The sequence below is a fragment of the Aquila chrysaetos genome, chromosome 12, assembly GCF_900496995.4.
Source record: "Aquila chrysaetos chrysaetos chromosome 12, bAquChr1.4, whole genome shotgun sequence".
In the NCBI taxonomy this organism is placed as follows: domain Eukaryota; kingdom Metazoa; phylum Chordata; class Aves; order Accipitriformes; family Accipitridae; genus Aquila; species Aquila chrysaetos.
In genome coordinates this window covers 19,127,992-19,141,398 of record NC_044015.1, presented here as the reverse complement: position 1 = coordinate 19,141,398, position 13,407 = coordinate 19,127,992, and the positions used below count along the sequence as shown (strand labels likewise).

At 37.8% G+C, this 13,407-nt stretch overlaps 1 protein-coding gene across 10 annotated transcripts in view; it reads left to right on the top strand.

The window, feature by feature from the left end:
* The window catches only part of NTNG1 (netrin G1), a 168,732-nt gene that overhangs the window by 108,254 nt on the left and 47,071 nt on the right, over positions 1–13,407 (top strand). For all 10 annotated transcript variants that reach the window (XM_030032435.2, XM_030032434.2, XM_030032438.2 and 7 more), the window contains exon 5: positions 8,931–8,957. In XM_030032435.2, the coding sequence (XP_029888295.1) occupies positions 8,931–8,957 (27 nt within the window). The remainder of the gene's footprint in view (positions 1–8,930; positions 8,958–13,407) is intronic.

Below are 13,407 nucleotides of genomic sequence, written 5' to 3'. Positions count from 1 at the left end.
ATCTTATATATACATGTATACACAGATACATACATATGTATGCACATATATACATTTTTTTATATCTATATATATAAAATACAGTTGCTACCCCAGCAATCATCTAAACTAGCGACAAGATACATCTCAACATGAAAACGGGGATCTTTCTAAATGCAGCTTGCTATGTCAGTTACATCATTTCCAATCAGTTGAGCACACACCAGACGGAACAGTGGAATTAGCGCCCACCAAAAGTATGCCTGAAGACTGTTAAATAACTTTCAACATTATTGAATTCCATCAGATATACAGTTCCACCAAAAATCAAAACATTTTGCAAATAATAGGCAGTCTTTCCTGGGTTTTATTATTAGTAGTAATTATGATAGCATCATGAAAACGGAACCTTGTTTGAGCTGACGAATGCTCCACTTACCCTCAAATCCTGACTTCAGCAGTGATCAGCAGCAGGAATTTATAGCAAACAGGAAGAAGTATGAAGGATTTGTTCTTTGCCTTCCCAGTTGCCAGCAGTAAACTGGTTTTCTGAGCTGGACCCTCCGTCATACCCACAGTGGTTGCTAGCTGCTGAGCAGAGAGACCAACCCAACTGTCATAAGCTTGATCTCAGTGACATCTTATGGCAATACATTTCAGACTTTAATACCACAATGAGTGAAAGGTATTTCCTTTTGTTTGCTTTAAATGTTTATATATGGTTAAGCCTGTACTTCGTTAGATAGGAAGAAACAGAGAATAATGCATCCTTATTTACATCTGTTATACCATTTATTATTATATGGACTTGACATGTCCACTCCTCTGATCTATTTTCTGAACGACAAATCCTAATCTATTTAATCTTATCCTATATAAAACCATGCCACATCTCTGGTTATCTGTGCTTTCTTGCTCTCTTCTGGTTCTATGATGTCATTTTATTTTTTTTTAGTGAGGCTAAAACTACATGTGATATTCTAGACATGACAACAATATGAATCTTTTACAATAGCATAAAAATGTGTCTGCTTTATATTTTGTTATTACAGGGATCAGCCCTTGAGTCCTTTTTAAAGACTGTGCCACAGTTACAACATTACTTCTGGCATCAAGGGTGATATAAGTGACAGATTATATGTTACAGTAGTTAGTTTAAAAATGTCATATTTGAGTTCCTTTAAAACACTTTCAGGGTGAACATCACCTTATGGCAGTTCTTATTGTTTGATATTATTTACATCTTCTAAAACACCTTCAGATGATGATAGACATTGAGAAACTTCCTCGGATTGTGAGAATCTCTCTAACCTTCTTTGTTGTGAACATCAGTGAAAACAATTAATTTAGTATTCAGTACTTTTATACCTTGATTGCCTATTTACCCAATCATCTCTCTGGGAGGCCTCCTGCTTCTAGTGTGGTTATTTTGACAAAAAAGAATTACTAACTTTTATGTCTGTAGCAAGCTGATTCTCAAAATACTGTGGTTTATATTTAACTTAACAGATTTTATGCTTTTTTTCCCCTATCTTTCTCCATTGAGATGACTTACACTTTTGAAAGGTGTCTTTCCAAAATCATCTTCATTCTGCCGTTTTGGGTTGGGTGTTAGGGTTTTTTTCGTTTAAAAGATAGGTGATTTTTATAATAAAAAAAAAAAAAAAAAAAGATGGGTTATATGTGATTATTCTGAGTCTCTCATACACTTTATCTCTAGCCTGCCTCCACACTGTCTGCATTAAATCTTTTTAGCTGTTCTTTTCATTTTTAACTAACTTCCTCAGTTTTGTCTGCTCACTCTCTGAAAGTTAAGTATTACTGCAGTGGATTTTTTTTTTAATCCTTTTCCTTCTCAAAAAGTATGTTGACTTTCAGTCCAGAAGTGGTTCTCTGATAACTACTTCTTAAATCAGGTCCTATATACTACTCAGAACTAAATCAGCTTCTCTTCTTGTGGGTTGTCCGATTACTTGCTACAAGCAGCAATCATTTATGGTATGTAAAAGTTTCATTTCTTTTGTCACTTCCTGATTTAATGCCGCAGGTGTTGGAACATATGAAATTTTGCATTATTGTGTAAACTCAGCACAGCCAGTGTAATTTCACTTACCCTGTTGCATTTGTCACCATCTCCATCGTATGGTCAGTAATGCAGCCCTAGCATTATACTCTCCCTAGTCAGGCATGAATTCTGTAAATAGTTGCTTGATCATGTTGATAGAATTAACATATCTGGTTTGACACTAAACTTCCCTTGATGTATTACTTTAATTCCCTGGGGACACTTTGTATAATCCAGTAATACAGTGTCCCTTTGATACTCTTCCTTCCTCCAATTTTCAGTCTATCTTTTCCATCTAAGACCAAAATATTTTAAATGGATTTGAAGGGGTTTTTTTTAATATGAGTGTTCTTAAATAAGATACAGCTAAAAAATAATTGTATAAATGAAACACACAGAATTTTGTTTTACAAAATAAAAAGATCCTTTTTCTTGAGATTCTCTAAATTTGGGAAATTTGCTCAGATTCAACAAGAAGCCTAAAGTCCATTTCCAAATCCTTCCCAGCTGAAACTTCTGTTGTCTCCACTGTTCTGCTTCTACCATTTTTTTGTGGCCAATAAGACTTTAATTATACCTTTTCAGGCTACAGCTCATGAAATACAAGACCATTCTAGATTATACTCCAGTCATAGCCTAAACCTTGATATAAAGCTATTTTCTGTATCCTTCTCATTTTAAGTCAACATGAGTTTTTCAGGAGAACGCAAAACATTTTTTCATGCTTTGCTTGTGAAAGACAGAGTACTCTGCTGTTTACTAGCACTAACAATATTTCCACATTTGTCTCCCACATAGCATTTATTTTATATTTTCACTTTATCTTATTGACTATTTTGTGATTACATTTATTCCCTTGTGCTGCCACATTCTATGTATAGTTTGTTCTGCAATATGTTTTGACACTCCAAGTGAACTTACTGAATTTCACTATACTTGGTATTTTCCCCTCAGTAGTCGTATGTGTCTGACGGCACTAGCCCTTTTCTTCCTCCTGTTGTTTAGATCATCTTTGGCACTTATCTTCTTCACTCCATCAGACAGAGCTGTCTAAGACTGCGCTGGGCTGCCATCCATCAAAGCCTGCTCGCTTTTTGTTAGTCCCTCCACAACCAATAACCTGCACCAGAAGTGCTTGACACCTGGCGAAAACCGCCTCCTGGCTGTTACATGACTTTCCTAATTCATAGTTCAACGTGAAACAAAGGATTGACCAGGACACGGGGAACATTGGTGGTTCTTTTCAGTCAACAGTTAGGCAGAGAGTCTCACTCACTTTACTGAATTGCTCCTGCCGTGGGTCCCCCTCTGATAGTACAGCCTCTGTCTCAGCAGCACGGCCCTAATCCTCCCTGAGTGGGAAAAGACTTACGAGGCATCACTGCAGCACAGCTGCCACAGAAACAGTTTCTGGCAAAAAATATGGCACTTGAAGTATTGCACTGATTACCCTCATCTCTGTGTGCGGTTTTCCCCGTGACTATTTGCTGACACAAAGCCATCTTGAAGGACTGGAGTAAATGATGTTGGCCAAGAGGTTGTGTGATGGCAGGCTTTCTATTCAGGAATCCAAGTAGCATGGATCCCTGTAACTGAAAAGATCACACATCCTGCTGTCCTGTCAAAGCAGACTCATAAAGTAGATAGTGTCCCATTTTCTAAGGGCCCCATTCTCCCAAACAACTGGAAGGAGCGTTCCAGTGCCTACTTCATGACTGAGGTAGAGGAGATGATCCCACATGATCTTGATTTGAAGGAATGGGACACTCATGCTTAAGATGTAAAATGTTGCTCCTTGATGATTTTTATAACATCTTTCATAGAGAAAAAGGAAGATAAGAATGCAATAAGTTACAAAATGGCAAATCTTCTTACTGTTCCTATTTTATATTACATACTAATTTTGGCTCATGAAGCTAGATGTAAAGCCACAGGAAGATGTCACACAAAAGCTGTGTCAGGCTGGGAAACTTGGGACAGGGGGCAAAACTGTAGTGTATCAAGAGCATTCAGGAAGACAGAAGTGTCAGGAAAACCTGCAAATGATAAGCTAACTTCCCTTCAACTAGGTATCCAGTGCAATGACCAGCAAAACATTGCAGGTACTTACCTAAAAAACAATGCACTATAAATAGCATGTGCTGTATTTTTTTTAAATGGGGTTTGAAAAATTATTCTTCAGCACTCTACCCTCTTATGTGACCCTGCTGAGTTGGTTGGTTGTGCTGGTTATGGTGGCATCTGTTGCTGGGAAATGAATTGCTTCCATCCGTCACTGGTTTCAAACAACTCTATTTTCACCATATATAGTGAAGATGAGCAATGAAAGAGGGTTCTAGTCCTTAAGCAGCAATATGGGAAGGCAAAGTGTCTGTTATAAGATATACTCAAAGTTCTAAAAATTATCTGAGTTTCAGGCTTTTTAAAGTTTCTAATATCTAATATTCTATCAATAAATTATAATTACTTGAAAAAAATCCTTTGGTCTCACTGGAAGTTTCCTAGACAGAGAGTTTTCAATACTGGTTTGGAGTCACTAAGACATCGTAAGAAAAAGTCCAAATTTTAAAAAGTGTTACCCAATAAACCAGTAACTAAATATTTTCTCTGTCCCGTTTATTTGTGGTGGTATTGCTTGGGAAAGCAGAGGTGGAGGATAACAAATTTCATCTAAGCAGTTATTTTTCTGGGAATTGAAAAATTGTCAATCTTTACAGAGTAAGGAGTAGCAGGAGTTCTAGGGCTATTGCAATGAAACACATGAGAAATTTCCTAAGAATTGTGTCTTTCGCTGTGCATGGTCCTTTGGCTGAGTACAGGTTTGGCATTACACGAAAAGTTTACTCCTATGATCGTAATGATCACTCCCATTGAGGGATTACAAGACGCTAGGTTCCTCCAGGCTTCTCAGGGCTTTAAAATACTAGAGAATTCAGAACTTCTGAAATTAATGCTGAGGATCTGATATTGCAATCATGCCTCAGTGGAGTAGTTGCAAAGGGAAAAAAGACTCACTGCAGGGAGTGCCGTCAGGCTGCAGCACAGGTATTCTAGCAAAAGATCGGAGGTAGCATTAACAGCCCTGCTCTGACTCTTTGCTATGGAAAGCTCTATATTTTGTTCCTGTTTAAGAGTTAAAATGTGTGGTGTAGAGTGCAATTACAGGGATGGCTCTTGTCAGAAAAGCTCTCACACAGCTTTGATCAGCAATTAATATGAATCCAAACTTGCACTGCATTATTTACTATCATAACCTGCCATGCCTTCATAGGAGACAGTCTTAATTCTCAGTCTCTGGGCTGTATTCACCTCACCTGGATAATTCCCTGAGCTCTTGGTGACACTCTTTCCCCGAATGTGAGCGAGCTGCGAGCTGGATGTGGTGTTTTGATAGCAGCAGGAGCCTGTCCCTGGCTCCCTGACATACGGGGGATGCATGTTCAACTTGTGATGGAGAAGAGGCAGAAAAGCCCACAGGAAAGATGATAGCCAAGACCAAGTTGACAGAGTAATTCCTTCATCCCACATGTACTCCCTGCCCAGGAAGAGATGCAGCCTGGCTGCATTAATTGCGCTGCTGGCGGGAAGCACACACAGGCATTGACAATGGAGGCGATAAGAGGGACTGCAGGGTATGACCCGCCCTGAGACTGGAAGCAGCAGTATGGCCCTTCTCACCAAAAGCCTGATGCTCTTCCTTTACGTTACAGATTTCACACTGACCCAAACCATAGAAGAAATCAAAAACTTGCTTTCTTTGCTAGCATCTGATTTGCTTTTTTCTCCATTCTCAATAGTCAGCTCCATGGTAGCTAACAGCTAAAACAACCCATTTCTGGAAAAAGGGGAAATGAGAAAATTACAGGGCAGATGCAGAAGATCGTATGAAAGGAAAACACCAGATTTTCTTCTCTCAAGTAATGCATGTATATTTAGATGCACTTACGGTGAATATGTAATATACCAAACCACCACCCTCAAGTCAAGTCAAAAATAATAAATAGTATTAGAGACTTTCTTCTGCAATGTTTGCCATTTTGGGGGCAGTAGCTACCCCTGAACTTTCTTTGCACGCTTTACTCACTGTTTGCTCGCTATAAAACTATTGCCATTAACAACCATCCCAGTGATTTCAACTGGAAGATAATTTAGGCTAAACACGGCTTTGGTTTAACAACTGAATATACATAAATCCAATCACTTGGTTTTATTTACTCTTTATGTCTAGCTGAATAGAATTGTGCATCAAGGGAAGTAATGGGCCTGATTCTTCATCTCCCTCCATCACCTGTTCACATCATTTCACTGCTGCAAAGTACTCACAGATTTCAATACAAGACTGACTGCAAATGATCCACATCACGTAACGTACTGGTTTCCATCCAAAGGGCCGGCAGCAGTGGGATGACTCCCCGCAGCCTGTTGGTGTCCCCGGCAGTGGTGCCACCGGAGGAGCCATGCAGCCAGGGTTGTCCCCCAACCCCATGCCTCCCACACTGGCAGAGAGGGAGAGGCAGAATCACACCACCTGCGCCTCATTACCTAAGGGCTTGCACCAAAAACAGCTCAGCTGAATTCAAGAGCTAGCCTCAATATGTAGCTCCAGATCTCACAAAAACACTCCTACTAAGAATAATTTTCCCATCATATGTGTGGTTTTCACAGAGTGTTAATAGATCCTGCTTCGTGGCCCTATGTAACCAGCTCTTTTCCAGACAAACTTAGAAGCGCCATTCTCACTCTCTGTAGCAGAAAGGGCATAAAGCAGTGCACTATCAAGGCCGGTCACCACACACAGGGATACCTGGTATTACAAAAATCAAGCTGGTTACAGAAGATCACACCAACTCAGAAACTCTGTACAGAAATAGCAAAAGAGCTTTTCAAACAGAACCTGAGGACAACTTCGCAAGGTTAATACAGAGCCCTTCAGGCTAGCAGGCAGCTTGCTTTCATTATTCTCTGCCCAGGAAGCATTTATCACTATGAATTCATTGAAAATTTTGAAATACAGTAAAATGAGGAGAGCAGACTTGCAGGAAAACCTCTCCCTTTGCTACAATCTGTTCAGGAGAGAAAGGAAAGGATATTTGTATGCTCATGTAGGAGAGAGAGAGAGGTTTGAGGCGGGGGAGTATACCCAGAGGAAACACAAATACCATTTCACAGTGGAAGTGTGAGTGTGAGAACATAGTATCTGTATTTTATCTAATATTTGTGCAGGTTCCATCAGTGTATAAAGCAAAAAGAATCCTGCTAATTTAAAACAGCTACAATGACTTGCTAAAATGTAAACAAGCTGCTATTGAAATTATGGGGAAAATTATTTGAAAATTGATTGCCTTTTTGACATTTAAGGCAAAGGGATAGAAGTTCTCTTACATTATCCTAACTGAAAAAAGCACTTTTTGTCACTTTTAGAACTATAACAGCATTGTTCTATTATGATGATATTTTAATTTCAGTTTTAATACCTCATGATTCTAAAATTTTGGAAAACACATGTTAATCTCAGCAGAAGTAGAAATAATTAAGTTTGCAAACAATATCTGAGTGTGGGGCTCGGTTAGCAGCAGGTGCTCTGCCAGACCACAGGTTCCATAGGATATGAAACCGGAGGGCTGCAATTCTGACCTGTGCCCCAGGACTGATGTGGTGAAATACAAAAGATCTGTTTATGGTTGCCATTCTGCAAATGCGATTATTTCAGCGTTGTCTTAGCCATGCCACGAGTTAGAAATGTTCCCAACTTGACTCTACAACCTTGCTTACAGTGAATATCATTTATCCCCAAGACATTCCTTCGCTACAGTTAATTGCAGAATGAGGTCCATGCCATCTCTGTGTAAGACAGAACTCAAGATAAATGTTGAAAGAAGTATAGCAGATGTTTAATGGAGAACCAGACAGATTTCTGCAGTAAAATGCATGCTATCAAAAGTCAATAAAACTTTAAAAGGCAAACTGTATTTAACTAAGAGGATGCAAATATCCAGGATTTAAATAGTTTGCAACTTTAACCCAAGAGACTAGCAATAGTGCCATTAGCAATGCCATTTAATCTAAAGAAAATGGCCTTTCAGGTAAGATTTCATGTCCATATTTTTGTGCTACAAACCTTTCAGGGCAGACCTGACAACAAGCTACATGTTGGGACTACATCACGCAACATGAGATCCCCCATTGCTAATCCAGCAGAGGAGTTTTACTCCTCAGTAGCCCCACCTCTTCGGGTAAATCTCACCTGCCTCTGGAATGGTGTTCTTGCATTAATTCAGCTTAGGAATTGAAATGAAAGCAGGAGAAAAAAAAAAAAATCAATGAGAGGCTTAGTCAATATGACCAACCTAATGCATTAGATTGTTTCGCTCAATTACATTTCTTTTCCATAGCTTAATTTAGATAACCGTCAGGTAAAAGAGGAAAAAATGGCTACATACAGTTAATGCAACAGAAGGTATCAGCTGATTTAAGCAGCTGGCCAAAGCAGTTAGCAATGCATCTATCCCATGGTTAAATTATTCTCCTAGATCTGCATAATACATGCATGACTGATATTTTTATCTAGAGCATTAAACCTAATGGCTGGTTAGTTGAAATACAAAACTGTTCTGAACAAATTCATGAAGTTCAGAGAGCTGATGTAGGTCCCAGAAATACCCATCTGTCAATACGTTTTAGTGGTCCCTGCAGCCTCGTACTGAAAAATCTAAAGACTCTGCATTTATAAAGGGCTGGGTACATATTTGCAGTTACTTGGGTTTAACTATGTATTGATATAATATTCTGAAAATTTGGAGAAAATTGTTTTTAGAATCTTAGATGTAATAGCTCAGCCAACTACAGCAAACAGCTAACTATACTTTTTTGTTTTCTTTCTCTGCAGGTATACCCAGTATTTCCAGTATTGGTAGTAAGTAATAAAACCAGTATTGTTTTGCATTGTCATTCAGCTTCTTGGATCTAATTTCCCAACATCCCTTTCTGTTGTAAATAATGTTTCTCTGAAAATGTGCTCTATAGTGCAGGGACTATATATTGGCATTCCCCTGTTGCATTAACTTGTAACCCTATTACGTGGTCAGAGAGGATGTCACTCCTGACAACATATCTGCCTTCAACTGCAGATTTTCTGATCACTTCTGATCAGCAGATGAAAACTGAGTGCTATACTGTTTCACAGAAAATACTTGTTGAGCATCTTTAAAAAAAAAAAAAAGTGTTTGCTAATAACAGAGAAGTATAGGACCATTAATTTTCATGCATGTATGTGTGTGTGTAAATTCAAAGAGCAAACGGAAGAATTTATAAATGGAAGAGTTTTCATTTTTATGAAGTAGCTTAGCAAATGCAGTGTATCTGCTGGAATCTTTGCATTAACTCCAGCGGCCTTTGAACTGGGCTTTACTCCACAAAATAAACAGAACTGTGTTCCTTCACAAAAACCTGCTTTCCTGTATGCAATTAAAGCACCAAAATATTAAACTATAATAAAACCATAACACCATTGTGTAAAGAATTACTATATCAACAAAACAGACGATTAATTAAATAAAACACTTGAAGGGACTAAGTGCACAGTAGCTCAGCTGTGAGTCTCAGTTGAGTCCCATACCTGAGAAGTGCACACAGTCATGACACGTTAGCTGATTACAAATAAAGCAGGGAGGTAGAAATGGGATCCTGCTGTGGCTGACTGAAAGAATATTCTCCACAGCCTCAGTTTTGCAGAGGCTTTAGACAACTTCTGTGATGCAGGACTATCACAATGATAAAATATCAGCAGTAAAACGCAATTTGCCATACCAAATATCCAACTGAAAAGCGTCTAATAATTTGGGTAAAACTGTCTCGCTTCTTATGCAGGGTCAGGTCTGTCAATTTATAAATCAGCTCAGTTTACTTAAGCTCATGAATGGTGCTGATTTGTTAAGCTCTAGACAGCAAGTTAAATGCCATCAAAACTAGCCTCCTTGCAAATGAGAGCAGCATTAACAGCTGAATGCCATGGCATCTGTTTTGCAGCTTTAAATAGTGAAACAGCATCAATGACAATAACATGCAAATGAAAGCCTTCAGTCTTAATAATGTAATTTTCCTGCTGTAGTGTCTCCTTCGGCATTCACGTGACTGCAAAGGCATAGTGATATGCTGTTTTCAAAACCTTGGTTTTATACATATATTTTATAACCAAAACAATGAACTAAATGAAAGAGAAGAAGTTTATGTCACTGTTCTCAGGAATATTCCTGCCATTAATAACAGAAATGGGATGAATGGGAAAATAGCTCTTCGGAGTTTGGTTGTGCTGTAGTTTCTTAGTACTGTGTTGCATGGACTATACGGTTGTGTTTTCACTTCACACTCCATACAGCCTTCGTCACCACATCTACCATTTCTGAGCATCAGCAGATGTTGGCCTTTGAAAACTTAATAGGGAAACTCAAATACCTTTTAAATAATGGTGACCTGAAAGGATGCATTGTTGACCTATTTGTATTTAACACTGGACTGATAAGTATAGTTTATCTATTACAAATGGAGAAAATTCTGTTTAACATTCTGTAGGAAATACAAAAGTTTCTGCAAGTCTATGCTTTATCTTTAATCTGCTGTAGATGTCTTGGAATAATATGTGGTAGAATTCAACAGATTTCTTTGCCTACATGGAAAGGATGAAGCATGAGCATCTCTTCATGAGCACAAGTAAATACGGATACTCTGCTTGGTTTTTTCATGTGTTTTTGCTTAAATAGCTCAGGGGGAAAATAGCTCTACTTGCATAATGTTCCTGTAAGATAGAAATAGCAGAATTATCGTTAAACAAGGATAGAACCCATAAATTTATCCTGGTCTCCAAGAGAATTTAACAGAAGTACAATTAACACATAAAAACAAACAAGATTAATTAGTTGTGGCTGCTTTAATGGATTCTGCATGATTTCTTCTTTTGTCTATGCTAATACAATGTTTGTGTTCATATCAGCAGAGTTTTTCCCCATCTGGGGACAGGAGGTTACTCTCAGGAGATACAGTTTGGGTTTTATTTTGCCTGGCAGCAAACACTAATGGGGGGTTGGGGAGGGTATTGGCTTTTGTGGGCTTCAAGCTTTTGCTAGTATAGAAGGAGGACGGGGTTGGGGCGGGGGGTTATGAAGACTAAACTGCCAGCATACAAAGAAGATGCCACTGCAAGCGATGTTCATTTAACACTTTTAAGACTGCAATAAAAGCAAGCAAAGAAAAATAAAATATATTTACCTCTGTGCACATATACGTATCATTCTCTATTCCTTTTTTACCTCAAAGGATCTTGTATTAAAGCAGCTCATCATCGAAGTTTGAACACAAAGAAAGAGTGGTCATTAAGTAAACATCCTTTCTGATCATCTAGAAGACGAAATAAAAAAAAATCAGAGCTTTCCCATTAAGGTCATTTGTACCTGCTGTTGTCTATCAGTTGAATTAATAGGTTCTCTGATCATTTCCAGCATTCTTGATTCCAATGCTGGCCCTTTCAGCATTTTTCAGCCATGTCTGGAAAAATACTGGTGAAAGTGTTAGCAATTAATGAGTCCCAAAACCATTTCATAATTTTAAGCAATGCTTACATACAGTATATAAATATTCTGAAAACATTATTTTACTTGCTAAAATAATGATTGTACAATTTTACATAGACCAATGCATCAAAATGTTCATTATTGTGACCAAATACCAAAGTTACTAATCTGTACATGTATGCCTTCAAAAAGTTGAATTTTCTAAACTATAGCTTCTATCTTTTTCCCTGTAAAGCAGATCTCCACTAATTATGCTAAACAGTTTGTTATAAAGGGTATAATTAGATACAGGATAGGATAGACATGGTGTGCAAATAGCTCTGTGTGGGTGATTATCACCTTAAAGCCTGCTGGTGGCAGATGAGTCAGAGTTTAGAGACAGACCGTGCACCCAAGTGCAAGATGCAATCTTGATAATCAAAGGGTATTTTCTGCTTTGTTATCTATGGTTTTGTTCTTCTTTATAGCTAATTTCAAATTAAGAGAACTTTTTTTTTTTTAACAATAACAAATGCAAGACACAAAAGTAAAAAAAAAAAAGGCTGAATGGGCACTCATTTTATTTTATTGTTTTCTTAACCTTGAAAGATCTAGAAGGTATTTTTCTGGAACTAAAATAGTGTCAGGATGAGTGTAGCTTTATTTGTTTTACATATTCGTTGTGAAATTTTAATGTGATAAATATATGTCTTAAAAGGTTGTGAGAGCAAACACTAGTGGGTTTTTTTTTTTCTTTTTTATAACAACACAACGAATTTTGGACCTGATTTTGCCCCCTTGTGGTAACTGAGAAGTTCTGTAAATTTAGAACCATGGGATCAAAGCCAATACAATGCGAAGCTCTGGACTAGATTATATACACAACACCCACATATGTCAGTAGGGTATAAACATGCATAACTAGGTTGTACATTACTTTTCTATTATTATTTGAGGTCAAGTTTTATAGAGAGAGCTGTACTGTTGAAAGACCATTAAGGTGTTTATCTCCTTAGGACATTTAAATATTGTCTTCAGAATGTATATATTATTTTGGACATACTGGCAAAATGTTCTCATTTCAATTCAGTTTTATCCAAATCTGACTTTTTAATAAATAATACTGTTAATGAGGCTCCTAGTCTAAGGCAATCACCTTATCCACGTAACTGATTATAATATCAAGCCAGTAACAGTATTCGTTTTCCCTCCTTTAATACTTCTACGCACTCAGAATTTTTCACTTTAACAATTAGCTTTTCCATTATATTAAAACATTACTGGGCTGAAAGAAAATACTGATAGCCTATGTGGTATAATGAACTCATTTGAGCACTGGATCTGAAAGAAATTTAACATTCCAAATAAAAGACATTATGAGTAGTTTATTTACCTGGTAGGATTCATAACAAAGCCAGTTTTCTTCTGTATAACTAGGATTTCACCCTTGAAGTTCAGTAAGCAGAGCGCCTACTCTGACCCCAGCGGCGAGCAGAAACCCTCTCTTTGCGGAGTGATTTCTAGTGCAGAGTCAGAAACTACCAACGCTGCTCCAGGGAGCACCAACACGTTGTTGGGGTGGGATTTGGGCAAGCCTTTGTTTCAGTTTTTGTTTTGCCAGATCCACCAATTTTAACAGATAAGAAGAGCCATGCTCACCAGTCTAGTAGATATGGCCACTGACAGTTTAGTATTTTTTCTCATTATTCATCCCAGTTTACCTTCATCATCTTGGGTTAGTTAAAAACAGTGTATCAGTCTTTTCAATGTTTTTTTGACTTGCTGTAATATGCAGGACATTACTTAGTTCACAGTTACCTT